Consider the following 24028-nt stretch of genomic DNA (forward strand, 5'->3'; position numbering starts at 1 on the left):
AGGGGCAGTGGATCAGGGACAGCCGCCGACCCTGCTTGGCATCGCGTGGGCCTCTGGGAGGAAGCTGCCTCCAGGCACCGTCCGGGCGCAGTCCCGCCAAGCTCAGCTGAGCATTTCCAGTGTGACCTCCGGGGAAAAGGAGTTGGCCTGCCATGGGTGCAGGGGTGGTGCACGGCGACCCGCAGGCAAAGGTCAGGGGTCGAGGACAAGGAGCGCGAGGCAGTCCCGTGGCCTGCAGCCAGCCCCGGCTGGGTCAGCAAAGGCGACATGGTTGACTGGCTGCAGGCTTGCAGGGTGTCAGCAGAACACTGGTGGGAGGGGACCAGGGGCATCGCCTGGGGGCCAGTGGGTGCCGCCAGCACATGCCCGAGGACCAGCAGGGCCAGGAGACCCCAGGAGCCGCATCTGAGGGGGAGGAGGCAGAGAGAATGTGCTAGGCCAGGGTGACGGCCAACCTTTGTCCTCTAGCCAAAGATCCTCAGACGCCAAGAGATTACATTTCATCTTCCAGCCGAGTGGCATGTGAGGCCCTGACTGTGCTGGGGGGAGCTTTGACTGTAGGAAAGGGACCCCGACAGGAGAAGCGCAGAGTTCCTGGGGGCAACAGCAGGCCAGCCAGGTGCTGGGCTGGGGCAGGCCTGCGGGGCATGGGGGGGGGCGGCTCAGACCCCTTCCTCGTTGTTGTAGCCGGAGGGGGTCTCTCTCCCCTCCAGCTCCGGGGCCTCCTGCAGCGCCCTCTGCAGCACGGCCTCCAGGGGCTCCCGAGGGCCCGCGTGGCGGCTGCCCACCAGGAAGTAGATGAGGGGGTTGGCGCCGCAGCTCACGGCGGCGGACAGGCGCGACAGGCAGCTGTACAGGCGCACCACCTGGGGCCGCAGGTGCAGCCAGAAGAGGAGGAACCAGTAGAGGCCCAGGGGCAGGGCGCAGACGAGGAACACCAGCACCGAGGCCAGGATGACCACGTACAGCCGCGTGGGCCGCCGCCGCCGCCACCGCCGGGAGGTCCTCCGCACCTGCACGAACAGGGTGGCGCTGGACACGGTCATCACGGGGGTGAAGATGCCCAGGATGAGCACGCTGAGCACCGAGTCCACCACGAAGCACTGGTTCTCGTCCGGGCGCCAGTACTTGTTGCAGAAGACGGCGGCCAGGGTGTTCATCACCAGGGACAGCGTCCAGAGCGCCGCGCACACCCAGGCGGACAGGCGCGGGGACTGGTGCTGCCGGTGCCAGACGGGGCAGACGACAGAGACGCAGCGCAGCGTGCTGATGGCCGTCAGCATGCTCAGGCCCACCGTGTAGGCGAAGTACTTCACCCTGCGCAGCACCTCGTAGGCCACGGGGTGCGCGTTGGCGGCCTCCAGGCTGAGCAAGGAGGCCATGCAGAGCAGGAAGAGGAGGTCGGCCAGGGCCAGGTGCAGCACGAAGACGGTGCAGGGCGTCCTCCGCACGCGGCAGCTCAGCAGCCACACCACCAGGCCGTTGCCCGCCACGCTGCACACGCAGGTGAGCAGGGTCAGGGCGCTCAGCACCCAGTAGGGCACGCCCAGCGCCCGCGGCTCGGGGCTGCTGGGGTCGGGCGTGGGCGCCTGGCTGTCATTCAGACTCTGGTTCATCCTGTGGAAGAAGGTGGACCTGCGTGAGGTTCTGTGCTGTGTGGACCCTGGGGGCTTCGGGGAGCACCACCCCGAGTTTCATGCTTCCGGGCCTTCAGGCCTTGCCCAGGAGGCAACCCTTTGCCTCCCAGCGGCTCCCAGCCCCCCTGAACCTGCCACCCGGGCTCCTTAGGTGCCCAGAACTATGGAGGCCGTTGGCCATGTTAAGAGGCTCTCCTAGTTTTGAGCTTATTGTTTTAATCACGAAGAGACATCGATTGACTTTTTTTTTTTTTTAAATATATATTTTATTGATTTTTCACAGAGAGGAAGGGAGAGAGATAGAGAGTTAGAAACATCGATGAGAGAGAAACATCGATCAGCTGCCTCCTGCACATCTCCTACTGGGGATGTGCCCGCAACCCAGGTACATGCCCTTGACTGGAATCGAACCCGGGACCTTTCAATCCGCAGGCCGACGCTCTATCCACTGAGCCAAACCGGTTTCGGCCATCGATTGACTTTTCTCAAAGGCTTTTCCTACATCTATTGATAATATCATTTTTCTCCTATAATTCAAATCCTGTGAAGTGAACTTCAGGTGCAAAGAGTAGGATGAGTTACACCCTCACTCTAGCACACAGGATCAGCAGGCCGTTTAAAGTAAAGTAAAAGCAGCCCAGCCAGCCTGGTGCAGTGGTTGAGCATTGACCTATGAACCAGGAGGTCCCGGTTCGATTCCCAGTCAGGGCACATGCCCGGGTTACAGGCTCCATTCCCAGTGTGGGGCGTGCAGGAGGCAGCTGATCAATAATTCTCTCTCATCATTGATGTTTCTCTCTCTCTCTCCCTTCCTCTCTGAAATCAATAAAAATATATTTTAAAAAATAAAATAATTTAGTTTCCCGCTTATCTCCATCCCAGCCCCCCCACCCCCAGCACTTACCTGGAAATGTTCTTAATTTACATGAATGCTTGCTGCTGTTTTTTTGTTTGTTTGTTTGTTTTTTGTCAACGCTATGTTTTTAGGATAGTTACAAGTGATGGCATGGAAAAGCAGTTTTTTGTGGTTTGAAATTTTATTACTCCAACCAAATGAGCCACTGACCAGGGCTGTGGTATTATCTTTTTTTTTAAAAACATATATATATTTCTTTATTGATTTAAGAGAGGAAGGGAGAGAGAGATAGAAACATCAATGAGGAGAGAGAATCATTGATCGGCTGCCTCCTGCCTGCCCCGCACTGGGGGATTGAGCCGCAACCCGGGCATGTGCCCTTGACCATAATCGAACCTGGGACCCTTCAGTCCGCAGGATGACGCTCTATCCACTGAGCCAAACTGGCTAGGGCTGTGGTATTACCTTTCATCAAGGTGAAGAAGTTCCCTTTCTGGCTTTCTGACCATTTATTTATCATAAATGAGTGACAAAATTTATCACAATTTCTTTTTCTGCATCTACTGAATCATCCCCCCGCCCCCCTCCCTGAATCTGTTTCTGTGGTGAATATACAGTGATTGGCTTTCTGATGCTGATTTATCCTTCTATGTCCTGGGTAAATCATTTCCAATTTGCTGTTTGCCCCCTGCCTGGGTGCTCGGATTTTTTTTTTGGCAAATTTTCATCCATGTCCGTAAGTGAACTGGCCCGTGATTTTGCCTTCTGGCGCCGTCTTCGTATGCTTTGTATTCAAAGCTGTAAGGCTTCTCTGGCCTCCTGAAAGGACTCGGAGAGATGGCCCTCGCTCTCTCCCCTCTAGAACAGTCTCTATCACGTGAGGATTATCTTTCTTTGAAGGTTTGGCCGAAGGTGGACCATCTGGCCTGGCGATGTTTCTGTGGCTGCGGACAGGCAGAGCGGTGAGAAGACGCTCCAGCTCCAGCTGAGGTACTGTCCGGTGTGTTCAGATCTTCCATCACTTCTTGACTTAGAGCAGGTAACGTTTTTCCAGAAAACTGTTCCTGTTCTCTGGTTTCATGTTTATTGGTATAATGCTTTTATAATTTTTAAGAGTTTAATTCTATCTGCCATTTTTAATTTGTGCCTTTGCTTCTTTTGTCCTTTATCTATTTGCAGAAGGTTTGTATTTTGAGAATTGTTTTTTTGTTGTTAATCCTCATTCGAGGATATTTTTCCATTGATTTTTTTTTTTAGAGAGAAACATCGATGTGAGAGAAACACACCAATCGGTTGCCTCCTGCACAAGCCCTGACCAGGGCCTGGGCCGGGGAGGAGCCCGCAACCGAGGTACGTGCCCCTGACCAGAATCGAGCCCAGGACCCTTCGGTCCACAGGCCGACGCTCTATCTACTGAGCCAAACCGGCTAGGGCTTTTGAGAATTGTTTTATTTCAAGAATCATCTCTATTGTTTCTTTGCTTCCAAGCTCCATAGGTGCCCTGTGGCTACAATCAGAAGCCTCTTCCTTAGGTTCAAGACAAAGTGAAATAATAGTTATCAGACTTATACCATGTGCCAGATACATAGTGCTATGTAGAGAGAACATATATACATATACCATAACACCCATACCTGGTATATACACACAGCAATATACATGTATAATAGCACATAGGTAAACATAGCATGTACACACGTGCACACATATACACAACATACAATACAGGCATATATGTGTACGCACACACACTCAGCACATACTCAGCAGTGACCACGATGGACAAAGCCTGTTCTCAGAGAGCACAGTCCAGGGAGGAAACACACGCTTAGAAACAACTACCTGTTACAACCACGGCAGAAAACTAACAAGGTGGGCCTCAGAGGTCCTGAGGGCTGAGGGCAGCTGGGAGAAACCGGGTGAAGGGATAAAGGACCGAGCAAGGATCCCCTTGGCTCCCCTTAGCAGACGGGACCCCTCCTTCAATGCCACTCAAAGGCCACACTCAGGCGTGTTTGGGCAGCTCTCCCAGGAGGGAGGATGTGGGCTGAGTGGACAGGGTGGGGATGCACACTGCCACCCCCAGTCCTTATGACACTGGACCCCCAGGCCAACACCTCCTTCACCTCCCCGCTCACATGGGGCCCTGCCTGCTCTGGGTCAGGGGTACCTCCGCCTGGACAGGGGCCCTGGAACACCTGGGCCTCTTCCTAGTGGTCACTAGCTGTCCACCCGCAAGTGCTGACTGAGGACAGACTGGGCCAGTGCTGTTGCAGGTCCTGGGGCAGAGGGACAAGCAGACAGACACTGTGCCTCCCAGAGATGATGTTCTGAGGGGGGGGGTTGTCAGTGAGCAGGAAGAGCACAGCTTCAGACATGACAATGTCCCCATGGAGCGGGGACGCTGTCACAGGGGAGCTGCTCGGGGAAACTCCAACAGATAACGGCTGGGTGAGGGGATGGAGCACCGAGGGGAGGGGCTGGTGTTCTAAGTGGGGTGGCTCCAGAAGACACTCAGCAGCAGAGACACTGTTCTTTCTTAGGCATCCCCCTTTTCAGCAAAAGTAGAAGGGAGGTCAAGTACTGGGATCAAGGAAAGAGAAGAGGGATTTGGGAGGTGTGAAGAGAGAGGAGCCCTTATCCCGACTGCTGTGAACTGAATTGTGTCCCCTTCAAATTCACCTGTTGAAGCTCTAACCCACAATGCAACTGTATTGGGAGATAAGGAGGTAATTAAGGTTAAATGAGGTCATAAGGGTGGGGCCCTGATCTAATGTGATTAGTGTCTTCTTCTGAAGAGACACCAGAGGGCGCTCCCTCCCTCCTTCTCTTGTATGCATCTCTCCCCCCCCCACCCCCCCCAACCTCCCCAACCCTCCCACCCTCCTACTCCCCAGTGTGAGGACAGAGAGAAGGTGGCCGTCTGGCGCCAAGAAGTGAGCTCTCCATGGCCAGCACCTCCATCGTAGACTTCCAGCCTCCAGAAGTGTGAGAAGCAAACGTCTGTTCTGAAGCGACTGCCTGCTGTGTTTTGTTGTTTTGTTATGGTACCCGAGCGACTAATGCACTAACTGGCAGGAACTCAGGACCTGTGAGTATTTCCTAATGAAAGCAAACAACACATGCACTGTGTGGAAATGGACCACACGATTCTCTCTCTCTTTTTAAAATGTATTTTACTTGTTTATTGTGTATTCTCCATGGGAATGAAAGCTCCTGGGGCAGGGACTTGTCTGTATTCCCTGGTACCTACCGCTGTGCCTGTACACAGCAGGTGTCCAATAAATATTTTTGTAGACTGGATGGGCATGGGTCCGGCAGATCTTTGGGGTTTCTGCAGAGGCTGGTACAGGAGAGGGGGCTAGAGGGGAACCATCCACCTCCCATTTTCACCTTTCAGTGTTGACAAGTGGGTGGAGCTGGACTCAGTGGGGTTCTGTGGGTGCAGAGGTACCCCAAGCAGCCTTTGGGAAGGGATGGGGGAGCTGGGTTCCTGCCTGTGGACCCCCTGGTCTGGGACGGGCCCCGGACCTTGAGACAGAACATACACATTTGGGGGAGTCACCCTTCAGGCACCAGCTCCCCGAGGAACCGGAAGAATGGGTTCTCCTGGGCTTGGAGGCACTTGGGGAAGGAGGGATGGGAGGGAGCTGGCCCTCCTTCCCCGCCCCAGCCCCTAATCTCTGCCAGGGCCCCGGCTCCCTCTGGGCTCTGTCTCACAGCCCCCAGAGGCTTAGGGCCCCATCCCGAGTGGGGTCCCTCTCATGGAGCCAGCGTTGGAGTGCCGGGCCCAGCAGAGGCGAACCACACGGTCCTTAACTCCGGCTTCTCCGCGGTGATGGGACCTGCACGGTGGTGGGGATGTGCGTGTCCCGGCCAGGCCTGAATCAGGTCCTGGTACACAGTCGGCGCTCAATAAATGTGGGCTGGCCCCTGAGCTAAGTGCTAGGTTCTGTGCCCCCAGACTTCCAGGCCCTCCTTCCCTCGGCGTGGTCTGTGCAACTTGGACTATGAGGCTCACCCCGGGCCTGCATAGGACTTGACCCATCTCCGTGTCCCCGGGTCCCCAGCACGCAGCCGACGTAGCGAACGCTCAGTAATGACCTGCCGACTGGTGGAAATGCGTTCTCTCCCACGACTGCTATCATATTGCCCATTTCTCCTTGTGCTTTAAAGACTTAAAAAAAATCTGCACAGAGGAAACACCAGCCTTATTTGAAAAGATCCGAATGCTAAGCAAAAAGTACGATGTTGCCCCGATCTCATCCTCATGTCACTGCTAATGGTGGGGTCATGTCCTTGGAGGTTGTTCGCTGTGCATTTCCATATGAATTTGTTTTCACATCAATGAAAATGTATTACCCGGCTGTTTCACAAGTTGCTTTTCCAAAACCTGACTGGATGTCTTTTCCTCCCACTGTGTCCCCGGGAGCTGCCTGTCGCACCTGCGTCCTGGCTCTGCCATCTCAGAATGGGAGTGAGACAGGCTTCATCAGCCCCAGGGAGAAGAGGCAGGACCAGAGAAGGTGAGACACCTGCCAGGGGCTGCAAGGCATCGCTTGTTCCCATCATGCTGTCCCGCCTCCGCCCAGGGCCAACACAGGGCCTCTCACCTGCTTCCGATGTGGCGCCCTGTCCTTCAGGGACGGGTGGCCGCCCCCTCCGCACGCCGCTGGTGCGACCCTTCGGCAGGTCCCCTTGGCCCGGGCCTCGGAGCTGTTTTTCCTCGGTTTCCCACCCGGGCCTCAAAGGAGCCCAGTTCCCCGGAGCCTTCAAAGAACCTTCTCCTGCTCCTTCTGAGGAGCCAAAGGGGAGCTGAGATATAAATGCAGGAGGGCCCCCTCCCCCGGGGCTGTGGGAGAGCAGCTGGGGCTAATGGTCTGCCAGGCGTGCCCCCAGCTCCTGCCCAGGGGAGGCCTGGGATGCAGGGAGATGGATGGGACGGCGGGGGGCGGGGGGAGCTTTGGGGAGCAGTGGGAGGCTCCCCCTCTCCCGGCCATCCTTCCCGGAGGCCACCTGGGACAGCCTCCGAGACCTCAGAGCATTAGCAGCTCCCTTGTCGGAAGTCAGGCGCTTGTGGGCTGGGAGAGCCATTATGGCTGCCCGGCCGCCTGCAGGGTGAGGCGCTGGCTAATGGGCTTGCCCGGGGCTCTGCGACGAGGGGTGGGAGGAAGAAGCACTGGACCCCGAGTCCAGGGCCTCATTTCACGTCCGAGTTCTGCAACTTGCTAGTTGGGGACCCTGTAGTTGAGGTGACCTGAGCGCCCACGTCCTTACCTAGTTGCTTGGATGCCCTCCCGGGCCGCCCTCAACTCCGCCCAGGAATCGGGGGGTTTCAACCGAATGGGGCCCCAGGTGACTGGGAGGAACGGGACTATCTCTCCCTCACATCTGCGGAGCCCACTCTCCCGCCTGGTAAGTGAAGAATCGGATAAAACTGGGTCCCTCCAGGGCAGGATGGAGGCTGACACTGTACTGGTATCACCTGGCGTGCCAGGCAGCCCGCTGGACCGAGCAAGGGCAGCGTGTTGGGCGACTGAAGTTGGAGGCCCCCGGAACGGCGTGTTCACCCTCCCTGCTCCGCCCTGGAGTGGAGGGGGGAGCGTGGAACACGCTGGGCACCAGCCTTGGAAACAAATGTGAGTGAGGAGAGGAAAGGTGGGACCTCAGACCTCGAACCCGTGAGCGACACAGATCGACGTTGATAACGGGGGGGGGGGGGGGGGGCGGGGACCCAGGGCACCCCAGGGGACCTGGACCACTCGCTCTTGCAGGAGCCACTCCAGCTGCCAGGGGCTCTCATTCGGGGCCACGGAGGCCTTCTTGCCTCAGGAGCCTCTCCCGGGCGGTGGTTCTCATTGCTGCAGGGGAGGCCGCTCAGCCGAGCGTGAGAATGGGCCAGCGAGGAACACGGGGCCTCAGACCTGAGACAGACAGGCTGCCCCGGAGGACGGGAGCTTCCTGAGGCAGGAATGCCCATGCTCTCGCACCTCCGGTGCCTGGCGTGTGCAGAGGCTCACATTTCTTTACTAATTATGGCTGCATGGATCTGGATCCAGCTGTCCCTGGAGCCCATCCACCCCTGGACTTTTCCGTCACTCGGACCAACCCATTCTGTGTGTGCGCCCACACGCATGTGCGTTTCAACGGGGATTCTGTCACTTGCAACCAAGAATCCTGATCAGCGGGGAGCTCAGACCTACGTGAAGGAGGCAGGTTGCAAATCCCCGCCCTCAGACCTATGCTTGGCTGGGCCCGGTGGGAGGACACGCCCAGTGACATACTCCCTGCGACAGGAGGCAGCTCAGCTCTGCTCCCCTCGCCAAGGCGGGTGTTTTCTTTGCTCCAAGGTCTCAGGGAGGCCATTCAGCCGAGGCCCGAGCGGGGGCTGAGTCCCTGAGACCTGTGCCGGGTGAGAACGCCGGGGCCCAGGTTTAGAATCAAGGCCTGGGACTCTACAAGGGGCCTGGCTTTGGTTACTAGTTCATGGAGCCGATGGCAAACAAGGAAGCCAAGTACTATTATGTCCCTTGCGGGCTATTGGACGGAGAGGCTCGTTCTGCATGGGCTTTGCGTGGGCTTGCAGCGGTTCTCAACCTGCGGGTTGCGACCCCTTTGGCGGTCAAACGACCCTTTCACAGGGGTCCCCTAAGACCATCCTGCATATCAGATATTTACATGACGATTCCTAACAGTAGCAACATTACAGTTATGAAGTAGCGACGAAAATAATTTTATGGTTGGGTCACAACATGAGGAACTGTATTTAAAGGGCCAGAAGGTTGAGAACCACTGGCCTAGAGCCAGAAGCTACCGGCAGCTCTCAGGGGGTGGGTTTAGGTGAGGTGGGCGGGGCTTCCTTCTCACTCCCCTGGCCCCACCTCTCGCTCCAGGGCTCAAGTGTGACCCCGTTTGGCCAAGTAAGATTCAGGTGAAGATGACTTCTAGAAATGCCCCCTCCCCGCAACTTACACCACCCCCAGCTAGATTAGAGTTAGGCTCCTGTGCTTGTCACCACACATCCTGGCCACTGCGGTGTGAACATCTGTCTAGGGAACTAATCTATAATCGGTCATCGATACTCTCTAGTGGCATAAAGCAGAGTGGCTGCCTGCGGCTGGGGGCAGCAGCAGGGGGAGGGCTGCCTGGGTTCGCAAGGAGATGTTTGCGGGATGACGGAAATGTTCTTTCTCAGGGGGATGCAAACATCCTTGTATTGACTTGGTGAAGACACGGTGTCCGCACGTGTTGGAGATCATCAGACTACATACGAAATGGGTGCGTGTACCAGTATATAAATTACATGCAGTTAAGCCAATTAGAAAACCTTCGAAAACATGTCTGAGCGGGGAGCCTTCGGAATTGCCAGGAAACTTCGCGCTGGCATTCCGACCCCCTGAAGCCGAGTTTTCCATGAGTCTTCGCTCTGTGAACTGCGCCGTTGTTTCCTCCGAGCCCCTACTGGCGGCTTTCCAGCCCCACTGGCTCCAAATATGCTCTTTTGCGCTCGCACTCGGCTGTCCCGAACCGGAGGGCCTGCGTGCGCGTGCATAGCTTCGGCCTGGTCAGCCTGAGTTGGGGGCGCATCTCCCTGGACCTGGCTTCTCCCCACGCACTGGGAGGTGGGGCCAGGACGGCGCCATCTGTTCAGCCTGCCTCCGGCACGAAGCCCGGGGTTCCCGGGAAGGAGTCCTCTGGGCTGAGGGAGCTCTGCTCACGCCGAAGATCTTGGGTTTTAAAATCCTGGCAGAAAAGCCAGGTTATCGCAAAACCTCGGCGGGCCGGGCATTCGAGAAAGCTGGGCAGATGCCAGGCAGCGTGCACTCCCTCTGGGAAGATGGAGACAGGAAGAGGCCTCGGCCTGCAGGCTGTTCGAGTGCTGCCTGTGGAACACGTGTCGGCCTCCCACCCCCCACCGGTTGCAGATGCCCTCGAAGCCGTCCCTTTGATCTCAGTCGCGTGTGGGATCCAACAAGGATGGTTTGGGTCCTTGGGCTGTGACGGCATCACCCAGGGCCCAGCTCCCAGGGCTTTGCTGATGGGAGACATGGAGGGCAGAGGCCTGCGCTTCCAGGGAGGTGAGATGGTCACTGCGGAGCCTGTGGACGGTGACGGGGCTCAGCCAGGGCCCCCCACCTGCTGGGGCTGAACTTGGACCAGGAGCTCCGTCTGTGAGCCTGTTGTGAAGATCAAATGAGAGGTGTAGGCGGAGCTCTCAGCACAGGGCCCACTGCACATAGTAGGCCCTTGATAAATGGCGGTCACTGCCTTAATCGCCTGTGCCTGGGATGGGCTGTTACGTGCGGGTCCCTCCTTCCGTGGCCACCTTCTCCCTTCCTTCCTCGTGCCCCGAGGCCTAATCGCAGAACTCGAGGAAACAGGCACATTAACACCGACCTTGCCCTGGACGTACCCTGCACATCCCTGGCATTGGCTGTGGCTTCTCCTCGTGTTCATTTCTGCAGAGACGGTGGTGGGAAGCATAGAGGTCTGTCCTGACCCCGGCCCACCCTGTCCCTTTCCCCTCCCAATCCTGCATGTCCCATGGGATAGAAAAGCCGGTGTGCCGAGCCGGCAGGGCCATGGGTGAACCTGTACTCAGCCCCACCTTGGGCGCCATATGTGCCGCGCCCACACGGCCAGGTTTGGTGAGCCTGAGAGGGGGCGGTGAAGGATTAAGAAAAGACAGACAAGAGAATAAAGCTGGGTGCTAGGTGGGACGCTGCCCTCTCTGATGGAGAGACAGCGCCACGGCCTGCAAGGCGAGTCTTTATTTTATAGCCAGATTCCACCAGGCAAAGTAAGGGCGTGGTTACAATGTTCTCACAAGTTTCGAATCTACTCAATTACATGCGCCTGATCAAGCTTTGTTTACTTGCTGCACCTCCCGCAGCCCATATCACTCAGCCACGTGGGGCCACAGGTTCAGACCATAATGTCAAGCTTACAACCACAGCCTTTGGCTGTAATTGTGCTGGGACTTGCACGTGGCTTTGCCACGAGAGGATCGTGCCCTCTCATTAGTCCCAGGCTTGAACCTGTCCGAACGCTGTAGCCGCTCTCCACAGTCGGGCTTAGTAATAACCAGAGGAGCTGGGGAGGGGAACATCAGTCTTTCTTTGTTCTTGTAGGAGTGGCGGTACCCACTCCCTGCAACTCAGTTCTGTTTTCTGTGGACGAGCAAGTGTCAGGGGCGAGTGGCTAGATCCCTGGTTCCAGACAATTTCAGGGTGAACATCAGCGATGCTTGGAGCCCTTGCCTCCTGCTTTCACTCAACACCCAGAAAGTGCTGGGGAGGGCACTGGGGCCCAGCTGTGCTGCCTTAGGGAGTGGGGTGGGGTGGGAGCACAGCCCATCGCCCCATCCCTGCCTGGCTCCCTGGCCTGCTTGAATAATTAAACACCAGAGGAGGGAGGAGGGAGGAGGGAGCGGTGAGGCCTGCGGCTGCTGCCCGGCGGTCATCTGTGTGCCGCCCTCCATTAGCCCAGAGGTGAGGTGGTCCAGGGCGTGGGCGGGAGGTGCAGAGATGGTCCAGGGATGTGGGTGGTCGGGCAGAGGAAGTCTTGCTCCCCAGCCGACTAGCCATCAGCACAGGAGAAGTGGCTGCCGGCTGGGAGAGGCCTAGTTCCTGGGGTTCACTCCCACCCTCCCAGGCCGGGTGCCTGCCAGGGGCAGATTCATGTTCACACCCAGGCCCTGGTCGTGGGTAAGGGAGACCCACCCACTGGGTCTGAGCTCTGAACCTCGGCAGGGCGGCCTCTCCAAGCTCCTGGGGAAGCTCCCCACAAAGGCTCAGGGCTGGAGGCCGGGGTGGGGGCTCCTGAGGAAGCAGTGAACTCCAGGTACTGAAAACCCAGGCCCCCAATGGCCCCCAATGGTCCCCTCGGCCCCTTCAGGCCTGGGAGGGGTTCTGCCACAAGGAGGCACCAGGGGAGCTTTTGGGTGGAGGGTCCTGGTCCGCTCCCTCACGTAGGTCCCAGGACCCTCCCGGCTTCTCTGAGTCCCCAGACATGACAGATGCGGTGGCCGAACTCTGCTCTCCTGGGTCCTCTGGGTGGCATGGGGAGGGCACGCCCCAGCTGCTGGGAGGAAGGCGGGCCGCCCCGACCGCCATCACCTGAGGCTCTGGAACCGCACAGGGTCCCCTCTCTCTGCAGAGCAGGGCCTTGCGGGCAGGCGTGGCTGGGACTGTCGGGAGGGGAGCTTGGGAGCAATGGCCTGCAGTGGCCAGGAGGGACGAGTCGGCCGCCTCGGGGCCGGTCTTCAGGGAAGTGCATGTGGGTAGAATGCCAGCCTCTGGCGGTGCTGCTGCCTTGCTGGGCAGTCCACTCCGTTAGCCACCCCTCCTGCCCAGAGCGTGGGCACAGCCCTCCCGCCCTCCCCTGGCTCTCCACAGAGGAGGGGCCTGCCCCGCCCTGGTCCCTCCTTGGGCCTATGAGCAGGCTCCCCCGGAGCTTCCACAGGGCGGCCGGGGCCCGTGCTGGACACCAGGAGCCCAAGGTGGGGTAGACCGGAGGCCAGGGGGCAGTCGGGACGCTTTTGGGCCTGGAAGCCACCTCCTGGGAGGGACCCGGCCTATGCTGTGAAGTAGGGGGTGCCGGGCAGAGGGGCGGCTCTGCTTCATGGAGTTTGGGATGGGGAGCAGGAGAGGATGCAGCCCCCAACCAGAGGCCTCCATGGGGACACACCGTGTTCCCCACAGGCAGGGCCGGAGCAGCCAGCACAGGGCCTGGCGCCAGGTGGGCGTGATGAAGACCGAGGCTCCGAGGGGAGCAGGGCACCTGGGTGGGTGAGAGAGGGCACAGGAGGATGGTGTGGCTGAGGAGCAGAGCTCACATCCGAGGAGAGGACAGACCAGCCGGGAGAGGACACACAGGGGCTGGGGGCAGAGCAGGTTGCGCTGGGGGGTGGTGCATGGACAAGAACAAGACTGCCAGGTCAGTGGTTGAGCGTTGACCTATGAACCAGGAGGTCACGGTTCAATTCCCAGTCAGGGCACATGCCTGGTTGCAGGCTTGATCCCCAGTAGGGGGCAGCCAATCAGTGATTCTCTCTCATCACTGATGTTTCTATCTCCCTCTCCCTCTCCCTTCCTCTCTGAAATCAATAAAAAATGTATTTTTTTTTAAAAGGAACACGACCATGGATAGGACAGAGGAAGTAAGATATAAAATGTTTATTGATATACATTTATTTCATAAAACTTCCTTTGGCTACGCTGGGCCACTGTGCTTGGAGGTGGGCCGGGTGGCCAGGTGGAACCAGTGCCCACTTCCGGATGGTCTGCAGGCACCCCAGGCCCAGGGGGGCGGCAGCCGGCACGCGCTGTGTGCTCCGGAAGGCTGCCGAGGCTGGCATGGCGCCAGAAAGGAGGGTGACCTTTCTGAGCTGGCCGAAGGTCCTCCTGTCCCCACCTGCCTGTTGGGACCAGAAACACACCCGTGAAAGTCACCAAGGATTCACCAAGGGGGCAGGAACATCACCTGCAGAAAGACTGAGCCACAGGCAGGCTACCCCGGACCCTCTCCGCTCGCTCTGCTCGCTCAGGCCTGCCACCGACACTGCCTCGAGAGGGTGGCGTGGCAAGAACAGGTGCTCCATGGGGGAGGTGCTGGTGGCCCACTGGTGCTGTGATGGCTGCGTCACTTTCAAGGGGGGCACGTTCAGAGGGGCAGCAGGTGGACAGGGCTTGGCGGCCCCCTCCTCTCCTTCCCAGACCAGCCTGGGGTGAGGAGAGCCCCCCACTGGGGGACACTCTGTACAGTGGGTGCTGGTGCAAGAGAACCCTGGGGGAGCCTGGCAGGGCCTCAGGGCCTGTTTGCAGGCGGCTGCTCAGTCTCTTGGTCACTCACAGAGCCTCCAGCCCCGGGAGAAGGAGGCCCGAGGGGCTGGAAGCAGACTTTCCTCCTTGTACTCGGGCACCAGGGCAGCTGCCCAGGCCTGTCTCTGGAGGTCCTTCTGGTCCCTGCCTCCCCTCCAGGTGCCCATCTCTCAGGAGGCGTTCCCCGGGGGGCCCTGCATCTCCATGGTGACTGTGTTGGGTGTGCCGCCCCCAGCCTCAGCCAGCTCGGAGCCGTCCCGCAGGGCACGCTGGAAGACCACTCTGAGCGGCTCCCACAGCCGCTGCGACTTGTCCCTCCCGGCCAGGAAGTAGACGACGGGCTTGGCGCTGCTGTTGATGCAGATGCACAGGTCGGTGACGTACTCGGGGAAGGGGGCCGGGATCCCGAAGGCCCAGAAGAGGAACCAGTCGATCCCCAGGTAGATGGAGGACACGAGGAAGACCGAGACCACGGCCAGGATGACGTGGTTGAGCTTGGAGGAGCGCTGGCGCCGCCGGGCCCGGCATTCCACGTGCACGATGAGTGCCAGGCAGGGCAGCACCATGAGCGGGCAGAAGATCAGGAAGAGCAGGATGCCCAGGAAGATGTCCATGTGCGTGCAGGCCGCCCTGGAGTCCTGGCGGCCCAGGAACACGCAGAAGTAGTTGTGGATGCCGGTGACCAGGAGCGACAGGGCCCAGAGCAGGGCACACACCACCGCCGACAGGCGCTTGGGCCGCTGCCGCCAGTACCAGGCGGGAAAGACGACCGACAGGCAGCGCTCGGAGCTGATGGCTGGCAGGAGGCTCACGCCGGCGAGGAACGTGCAGAGCCCCAGGATCCTGGACACGGCCCGGACGTATTGGGAAAAGGTGCTCAGGAAGTCGCCGGTGTTCAGGATGGAGAGCACGGCCTTGCTGGAGAGGTAGCCCACGTCGGCGCCCGCCAGGTGCAGGAAGTAGACGGAGAAGGGGCTCCTCTTGATGGAGAAGCCGAAGACCCAGAGCACCAGCCCGTTGCCCACCAGGCCGCACAGGCAGAGCAGCAGGAAGATGTAGTTCACGACGGGCGGTGGCGGCACCGTGGCGATCTGCTCGATGGTCAGGAAGCCGCGGCTGTGGAACTCCGGGGCCCCGATCACGCCCGGATACATCTGCGCGGGCACAGAGGGGAGACTCCGGTGAGGCCAGCGTGGGGCCCACCCCGCCCCGCACTTGCGTCCAGGTGTGCTGGTCCTCACTACGGACTCTCAGCAGAGCAGACAACACCCCTGATTCCACCCAGCGCCTCCACTCTGTGACCCAGGTCTGGAGCTAGCCGCCTACGGGTGACAAGGGACATGCCCATCACTCACAGGGGACCGGGCCGGTCGCCCACCTGCCAGGACAGACACCGGTCAAAGCACGTCCATGTGCGCAAGGGAGAGAGAAGCCGAGGAGCCTTTCCTGACGGGAGGAGACGAAAGAGACAGGGCCAGGAAATGCAGGGCCGGGTCCGAGCCTGTGAGGGGTCTGACCCGCCGCCCAGGCTGTTCCTGGGACGGCTGCGGAGAGGCGGGGGCTCCCTGCACCCATGACGGCCCTGCATCGCTGGGAGAGTGGGCGGCGCTACGTATGGGACTGTCCTGTCCTTCGAAGATGCAGGCTCTCTGGGGCCAAAGGGGCTCCGTGTCTGCGATTCACTTGCAAACAGTCTGGGAGAAAAAGCATAGTAAGAGATAGGGACAGGGATGGAGAGCAAGCTCATTGGAGCAAGGCCCGCAGTGAATGGCTGGAGGGTGTGTGTCGTGCGTTGTCCTGTTCTCCCAGGTTTTCTGTGCACCTGCACTATCTCACACTAAAATGTGAAAATATTTATTAAAAAATAAAACCGTGCATGTGCAAATGACAAAAAGAATGGGCCTGGCTCACGGTGGGATCAGAGAGACCTGGGGAGTCAGAGGCGGCCCCTGCAGGGCCAGGGGACCTCTGGGGTCTGGATGGTGGGGGGCGGGGGGCCTGGGGGTCCCTGGGGAGGGGGGTGCTGAGGCAGCAGGTATTTATCAGGCCCCAGGGGAGCACTTTCACTATTGATCAGCTATATGTTAACTATATGTTAACAGTGGATCTGACTGCTCAGCTGTGTCCAGCGAACATCAGCCTGGCTGCAGGGTCTGGGCTGGCCTGTACGTGCGTGAGGTGGGCCAGGTGCAGGAGGAGTGGGGGGCGCGGAGGCACACTGCAGAGCTCCCCCCTGAGCACGTGGGCAGCCGCTGGGCTCCAGCCCATCAGCCTTCCCCGTCGCCAGAGGAGCCAGAGCTCTGGATGGTAATGTGCTCCTCCTGATCTTTAAATGTTCACGTTTAAAACACACTGTGGGGCCACCCACAACACGTCTGCATGCCGGATGCCGTGCTCAGGCTGCCGGTTCTGACCTGACCTCGCACTCCAGAGCCTGCCCGGCACTGTCACTCCCATCCCACGCCTGGGCAGGCATCACTAATCCATCTCAGAGTCTTCACCACACAGCCGGCTGGAACCTGGCCATGGCCCTGGCCCTGGCCCTGGCCCCGGCCCCACTTCCCCCACCTCCCCCTCTAAGGCCGGGTATCAGTTCCCATCGCTCATGACTCAGAAAACAAGACAAAAAACAACAACAAATGGAAGGTCCTTGAGGCAGGACAATTCTGCCACCTTCCGGATGGCCCCAGCTCGGGCAGGGAGCTGGGCCTGGAGGATTGCTGTCTGGGCCTGACACCCAGGAGCAAAGGGAGGGGCCTTCTGAGTCAGGTCGAGGGGAATCTACAAACAGGGACTGGAGGGTGCTGGCCAAACTTTGGGGAGCCTTCGTGAGGTCACTTTAAGCGGGTCCTGTTCTCCACCTATCTTCCCATAAGTACATTTATGGCTCCACATCTGTCTGTCAGCCCCCAAGCCCCTCGCTTGCTCTTTATTCAGCTTTTCCTGCTGGTGGCCTTGACCACTCCAGGCCCGAGTAGCCTCCTGCCACCTTCCTCTGAGCCGGGGGCGGACCTAGTAATTCCTGAGACCGGGGCCTGAACAAGCCCCTGGAGCAGTGGTTCTCAACCTTCTGGCCCTTTAAACACAGTTCCTCATGTTGTGACCCAACCATAAAATTATTTCCGTTGCCCTAGCCGGCTTGGCTCAGTGGATAGAGCATCGGCCTGCGGACTGAAGGGCCCCAGGTTCGATTCCAGCCAAGGGCACATGCCTGGGTTGCGGGCTCCACCCCCAGTGTGGGGTGTGCAGGAGGCAGCCAATCAGTGATTCTCTCTCATCATTGATGTTTCTATCTCTCTCCTCCTCCCTTCCTCTCTGAAATCAATAAAGAAATATATTTAAAAAAATATTTTTGTTGCTACTTCATAACTGTAATGTTGCTACTGTTATGAATCGTAATGTAAATATCTGATATGCAGGATGGTCTTAGGCGACCCCTGTGAAAGGGTCGTTCCCGCCAAAGGGGTTGCGACCCACAGGTTGAGAACCGCTGCCCTGGAGGACCGGCCTGGACACCGGGAGGGGACTGGCTGCAGGGGCTGTGTCGGACGGAGCGGACCACAGGCTGGAAAAAGCCTGCAATCCGGTCCTGGAGTCAGAGCGGGAGGCCCTGGTGAGTCACTGGGCGGGGAGCTGCCATCCCCAGACACATGCCGCCTGTAAAATGCCCGCCCTGAAGCCTGGCGCCCCCCCCCCCCCCCCCCCGCCTTTTCTCAGGGGTTCCTGGAGGCTCCGCCCAGCCAGTCCCATCTCTGCTCCCCCGTGGCTGCCACTCCACGTGGTGACTGCCAGAGGAGGGAAATGCCAGGGGCTGGAGGTCAGGGCCCTGGCCAGGCGTCCCGGCTCTGCCCCCGCCTCCGGGCTCACCCCGCCAAGCCACTGCGCTAGGGGGAGCCTGTCTCCTCCTGGGGAAAGGCGGCACTGGGTGAGCTCGAAGTTTCTTCCACCCTGAGCGCGTCGGCCGCGTCAGAGGGGAATGCCAGTGTTCAAGGGCTCTGGGAAGACGGGGTCCCGGGTGGGGTGGGGGCTGTCGGTCTCAGCCACCGCTGGTGTCTGAAGACAGGAGGCAGGTGTGACTAAGACCCCGGCCGTGGGCGGCATGAGCAGGGTGATTCGGAGCCGGCCTCTCAGGGTGGCCGCGGGAAGTGGCCAACCGCCCATCTCCACAGGGAAGAGCTGGAAGGAGGTCTCTGGGTTGGTGACTGATGCCCCCACGGGATTCAAGGGTGTCAGTCCCCTGTGCTGGCCTCACCGAGGAGCAGCCCGGGATCCGAGGGACCCAGCGACCAGTGCCAGGCCGTGTGGCCCGAGGGGCCCTGCTGCCCCCCTGCGCCCTGTGGAGCAGAGTGGGTGGAGGCGGGGAGATGCTGGGTGGGTCTGCCCCTCCCACCACACCTGTCCCACAGACCGGGGGCCATGGCGGGCCTTGGGCACTTGCCTTGTTCCTGTTGGTGGGATGAGTCTCCCAGGAGCCGTTCGCAGCCATCTCCGGGCCTGGGGAGTCCCGATTCCTCGCGGCTCTGCTCACAGCTCACTGGCTGGTGCACCCCACCTGCAAAGGCAGGAAGGGCCACATCAGGGCAACAGGGTTCCCTGTCCCTTCCCAGGCCCTGTCCCCAGGGCCTCACCGTAGAGGAGAGGTGACAAGCAATCGCCTGACTCCCTGAGAGGCAGGGCCACGTGGGAGGCACAGGGGTCATTCTGCTGAGTCCAGAGCAGGTCACCTCCTGCCTGGGCCCCTCGTTCACACCCTGCTGACATGCTAGTGGGGCCCACACATACTTCCTGGTACCGCCTCTGTGCTTAGCCCAGCTGTGGGCAAACTACGGCCCGCGGGCCGGATCCGGCCCGTTTGAAATGAATAAAACTAAAAAAAAAAAAAGACCGTACCCTTTTATGTAATGATGTTTACTTTGAATTTATATTAGTTCACACAAACACTCCATCCATGCTTTTGTTCGGGCCCTCCGGTCCAGTTTAAGAACCCATTGTGGCCCTCGAGTCAAAAAGTTTGCCCACCCCTGGCTTAGCCCATGGTGGGACACTGGTTTCCCGAAGTCAGACCCAGAAGGCAGGGAGGCTTCCTGGAGGAGGTGGCCTTTGGCTGGGCCTGTGTTTATAACATGCTAAGGGGTCTGGTCTTTCCCTTGAAGGTAGGACAGCTCTGTCACCACCATCAAACCCTCTGTCAATGACGGCCAGCTGGGAGCTGAGTACTGTGCCAGCTCCACATCCATCATCCTGTTTGTCCTTGTTTTTTTTTTAAAATATATATTTTTTGCTTTCAGAGAGGAAGGGAGGGGGGGGGAGAGAGAGAGAGAGAGAGAGAGAGAGAGAGAGAGAGAGAGAGAGAGAGAGAAACATCAATGAGGAGAGCCATTGATCGGCTGCTTCCTGCACACCCCACCAGAGACCTAGCCTGCAACTCAGGCATGTGCCCTTGACCGGAATTGAACCTGGGACCCTTCAGTCCACAGGCCGACACTCTATCCACTGAGCCAAACCAGCCAGGGCCCGTTTGTCCTTGTGACCAGCTATGAGGCAGGTATTATCATTCCCCTTTGATGGGGGCACGGGGCTCCAGGGGGTGAGGTTGCCTGCCCAGGGGCACGGGCCACTGCCACTGCATGCGCTGTGGCTTTGCAGGCTTGTGGTGAGGACTCCAGTGGCTGCAAAGGCAGGAGCAGTCGGAGGGAACAAGCCAGCAGGCCTCTGCCGTGGCCCAGGCTCCAGGCTGGTGGAAGGGCAGCTGGACTCAGCCAGGCAGGTCTGGGGGGCCTGGGAGGGGCGATAGTCTTGGGAGGGGGCTTCCCTGCCAGAGACAGTTTCACCCAGGCAGGGCAGAGCTCATTGGTCCTCCTGGTCCGGGTGCCCACCTGAGCTCTGCCTCCACAGGCCAGCACCTAGTCCTACTGTGCAGGTGGGGAAACTGAGGCTGTGTGCAGAGGAAGGGTCTTGCAGGGGCACAGGCGCGGCCGAAGGCTAGGCCTCTCCTCAGCTGGAGGGAGCGCAGACAGCTCTACTCCCCCAGAATTCCTTCCTCCGCAGGCTGGGCAGCCCCCTCCACGCCCCCGCCAGGCCGGGGCGGAGCCCCCTGCAGCAGCCAAGCCCATTATTGGCTGGAAAGGGTGGCCGTCTGTGTGGGTTGCCACCCTTTCTTAACCCTTGGTAGCCCCCAGCACCCCCAGCCCGCGGTGCCAGTGCAGCCCTCAGGACACGAGGCCACATGTGGTTGGACCAAGCGGCCCTGGACAGCAGCCGGTACAGCGTGGTGGCCACGCGGGTGCCCCAGAGAGGTTACTTGCGGGGGTAGGTGGGAGTCCTGTGGGCGAGTCCTTGATGTGCGTGCGGTGTGGGTTTGCAGATGGCAGTGCAAGGAGGTGTGCCGCTTAACCCCGCCCGCCCCCCCCCCCCCCAACACACACACCTCTCCAGTCTTGACTTTAGTTGGGCCACTGTACCCATCACCAGGGGTAGGCCACGTGCCTCGCCACCTACTGGGCTTGCCCAAGCTCTCCACGCCAGCCTGCAACCCCAACCTCTCCGCCTCCCCATCCTTCACACCCCCTGCACTGTGCCCTCGCTTCTCAGTGCCTGGACCCAGGGATGTCCTGAGGCTAGAGAGCCCTGCCCTTTCACGTAGGCAGGTGAGACCCCCAACACACAGGGCCCCCAAGGGCAGCCGGCTGGGACCTGTGCATGGTGCCTGGCTTGTGCGGGACCTGGAGTGGGCCCCGAGCCCCCCTCTGCTGCCTGATGGAGGGGTGGGTGCCCTGTGTGTCTGAGCCCTCAGAGAAGAGCTGTTGCACTCACACAGAGGGACCAGAAGCCAAGTGGGCCCCAGATGGGCCCTAGAAGGACATGTGTGCGGCATGTGCATGGGACATGTGTGAGTGCGTGTGAATGTGTGTGCTCCTCAGGTTGGGATCAGGCCTACGAGAGCTAAAGCAGACAAAAAAACAAACAAACCCTGCCCCCCCCCCCCCGCCAAAACCCCAAACTGCCAGCTCAGCTCACTCCCGACCCTCCTTTCAAAACCCAACACCCAAGGAGAGGCCCCTGACCACCTACCTGTCTGCCTCCTCAGCCTCAGGAAGCTCTCAGCTCCTCCCACCCCCACTCACCTCCGCAGCCCCAAACCCATGCGGGCCGCAGCGAGGCTGTCCTCCCGGAGGCCCCGGTGGGAACACTAAGTTCTCCAGCCCGTCTGCCAGCCCCTCTCCTGTCCCCCGGCTGCCACTCCCCCAGATCAGAGAGCCTGCCCCTTCTCACCCTAGCCTCCCCCCGAAATCCTCTGCTCACAACTTGTGTTGAAAGGCTTTTCTGGGGAAGTGATACCTTTCAGAAAATTTCACAAACGGCCTCATCCAATGCCAACTCCACTTCAGGTGTCTCAGGCCTGGGAGAAGGGGGGACCCAGCTGTCCAGCCTCCAGTGGCTGCCAGGCTGACCCCGCTGCCCACCCCAGCACCGGCCCCGCACTGAGCTGCCTGAGCTCGGTGCCCAGGGAAGGAGGCAGCGCAGCAGTGGGGTGTGCGGAGTGCGTGCGAGCAGGGAGCCCTCTCCGGAGCTTGGGATGCTGCCCGCTGGGTGTTCCCTCCCCACCCTTCCAGGCGTGGACAGCTGCTGCCGAGGGTGGTGGAGGGACAGAGGGGGAGCCCACACCCACTGGCGGACAGAGCAGGGCCCTGGGGTGGAGGACAGCTTGGGGGTCGGGAGTTGCCAGAACACCAGGGCCAGCCCCACAGAAGGGGGACTCTCGAAGGTCCCCCGTGTCCCGGGGACTTCTGGAGCCTTGAGAGTTCGGGGTTGGTGACAGCCCTCTCTGGGGTCTCAGGGCTCCTGCTTGGGGCTGTGGTTTCTGGGAGCTGCCTGCCCCAAAGGTGCCCACCTCATCCCCCTTCCCTGCTTGGCCTTCGCCCTGCAGTGTGGGTTTGCAGATGGCAGTACCTGGTTCCCCGACCTCCCTCCCCTGGGCCCTGGGCCCCATGGAGCTACCTGCAGCTGTCCGGACCCTCCAGGCCGCCCCTTTGTGGAGGGCACTTCGGTGATGCCCGCCTCCGGCTGTGATCCGCGAGGCGGCAGGCCAGTGTGGAGCAGGGCTGGAGCCTCAGCAAACGAAAGCCCAGAGTGTGGAGAGCCCGCGCCTGCTGCTGGGGAGATGGCTTTGGAAGCAGAACCCGCCCCAAACCCAATTCCAGGCCCGGCAGGAGGGGAGGGAGGGGGAGGAGGAGGGGCGGAGCGGGATGAGGCTTGGGGAAGGAATGCCCTGCTCAGGAGCCCCCCCCACCCAGAGCCCCACTGGGAACTCATCTCTCTGCCTGGTGACGTCAAGTTGGCCCGAGCACTGTGGCCAGAGTCCAGCTGTTAATCTCCCGCGCATCCTGGAGAGAGGGGCGTCCGCTGTCCACTTGCGGGTGCCTTTCCTCGGCAGCTCCCACTGGGCCTTCTGGGGGCGCAGGTCCAGGAGAGGGGCCCCCACGGGTTGTTCCAATGTACTGAGGGGCTGATATGGAGACGCCAGGAGACAGCAGGCGAGGGCTTCGAGGAGGGGGAGGTGCAGGCGTGTGAGAGGTAGGCTTGGCAGGGGACAGGGAGGCCACCCAGGTGGCACTCCTCGCCCCCGGCACCCCCTCCCAACCCCGGAATCTGCCCAGGGCCCCCGTGGGCCCGTGGAACCAGGAATTCCCTTCTCCCAGCCCTAATAGCAATCAGATGGCCCAAGTGGAAAATCACTGTGCTCGCCTGGGCCGAGCCGGGAACTGGCGGCTGCGGGCGCCTGGTGTGTGCGCTGTTCTCGGGGAGGATGAGTCAACCTCTACTCCCCCCCACGAGCACCACAGGGTCCTGGGGCCCCGAGCCAGAGCCTGGGGGATGCAGGCGCCCCAGCGGTGGCATGAGGACTGAGGACGGGGGCGGGGAGAATGGCTTCCCAGCGAGCCCCTTGGGAAGGCCCCTCCTGCCCTGGTCCGACTTTCTCATGGCCAGGGAGCCCGAGGGAATTCCAACCAGTGTTTCCCCGACAGGAGCCAGCGGTGCCCAGATTGTGTGTGAGTGCCTCTGTGGGTGTCTTGAAGGGAGCCTGGAAATAGAGCTTCCCCTGCACCTGCCTGGGGCTGCGGGCCTCTGCCCTGGAGGAAGCGGTGTCCCTGCCCCAGTGCGATCCTCCCCCGGAGGAGGGAGGGGGAGTGCTCCCTGCGAGCCCAGCTGGCCTGGGGCGGGGCAGAAGGAGGCTCCAGGATGCGGAAGCTCAGGCCACGCCTGGGATGAGAGGCTGGGCAGGCAGCAGGCAGCGGGGACCCCCCCCCCCCCCCCCCCCCCGCCGCCACCGCCCCCCACTCCCCAGGGCAGGCCAGCTGGGGCCCAGCTGGGCCACTTGTTTATGTGGGGAGGCTAAGGGGAGGTGGGGGAGGCGGGAGGAGGCCGAGCCCAGGCAAGTTCCAAGTGTAATTGCATTTGGACACTTAAAAGGAATTGTGTGAAGTGGGCAGTGGCTCCGAGGTCCACCGCCTTATTTGGCGTGGAAGTTGGTTTCCTTTAAAACTAACGAGAGGTGCCTGTGAGTGGGGCAGCCATCCCCTGCCCGGGTTTGCTGCTGTTGCCACCCGGGGTCCCAGGCCGGAGGCTGGGCTCCTGCAGGGACAGTGGAGCGAGCTCCTGGGCGGCTTCCATGCTGGGCGGTCCTGGGCCTCGGTGTCCTCTCCTGTCGGGTG

At 60.3% G+C, this 24028-nt stretch overlaps 2 protein-coding genes across 3 annotated transcripts; both read right to left on the minus strand.

Moving 5' to 3' along the window:
- Positions 1 to 662: 662 nt before the first annotated feature.
- On the minus strand, positions 663 to 1616 carry MRGPRD (MAS related GPR family member D). Its single transcript, XM_070426285.1, has one exon. The coding sequence runs from the start codon at positions 1614 to 1616 to the stop codon at positions 663 to 665; it is 954 nt and encodes a 317-aa protein (XP_070282386.1).
- Positions 1617 to 13647: 12031 nt separating this feature from the next.
- On the minus strand, positions 13648 to 23041 carry MRGPRF (MAS related GPR family member F). 2 transcript variants are annotated; one of them, XM_070427705.1, is made up of 4 exons: positions 22314 to 23041; positions 21654 to 21714; positions 18754 to 18867; positions 13648 to 15469 (listed from the first exon to the last, which is right to left on the minus strand). In XM_070427705.1, exons 3-4 carry the CDS (start codon positions 18799 to 18801, stop codon positions 14486 to 14488), a joined length of 1032 nt encoding a protein of 343 aa, XP_070283806.1. In that variant the 5' UTR covers positions 18802 to 18867; positions 21654 to 21714; positions 22314 to 23041; the 3' UTR covers positions 13648 to 14485. The 2 variants fall into 2 exon arrangements, with proteins under 2 accessions (XP_070283806.1, XP_070283805.1); XM_070427704.1 differs by lacking the exon at positions 21654 to 21714.
- Between the last annotated feature and the right edge of the window lie 987 nt (positions 23042 to 24028).

Source organism: Myotis yumanensis, unplaced genomic scaffold, assembly GCF_028538775.1.
Source record: "Myotis yumanensis isolate MYYU_CA2020_CCGP unplaced genomic scaffold, mMyoYum1.0.hap1 SCAF_10, whole genome shotgun sequence".
Classification (NCBI taxonomy): Eukaryota; Metazoa; Chordata; class Mammalia; order Chiroptera; family Vespertilionidae; genus Myotis; species Myotis yumanensis.

Bases quoted from the DNA above. Each gene is read 5' to 3' on its own strand.
- MRGPRD (XM_070426285.1), bottom strand. From the start codon at position 1,616: ATGAACCAGAGTCTGAATGACAGCCAGGCGCCCACGCCCGACCCCAGC.
- MRGPRF (XM_070427704.1), bottom strand. From the start codon at position 18,801: ATGGCTGCGAACGGCTCCTGGGAGACTCATCCCACCAACAGGAACAAG. The intron at 15,470-18,753 runs GCAAGTGCCCAA...GTGCCCGCGCAG, and splicing joins ATCCCACCAACAGGAACAAG to ATGTATCCGGGCGTGATCGG.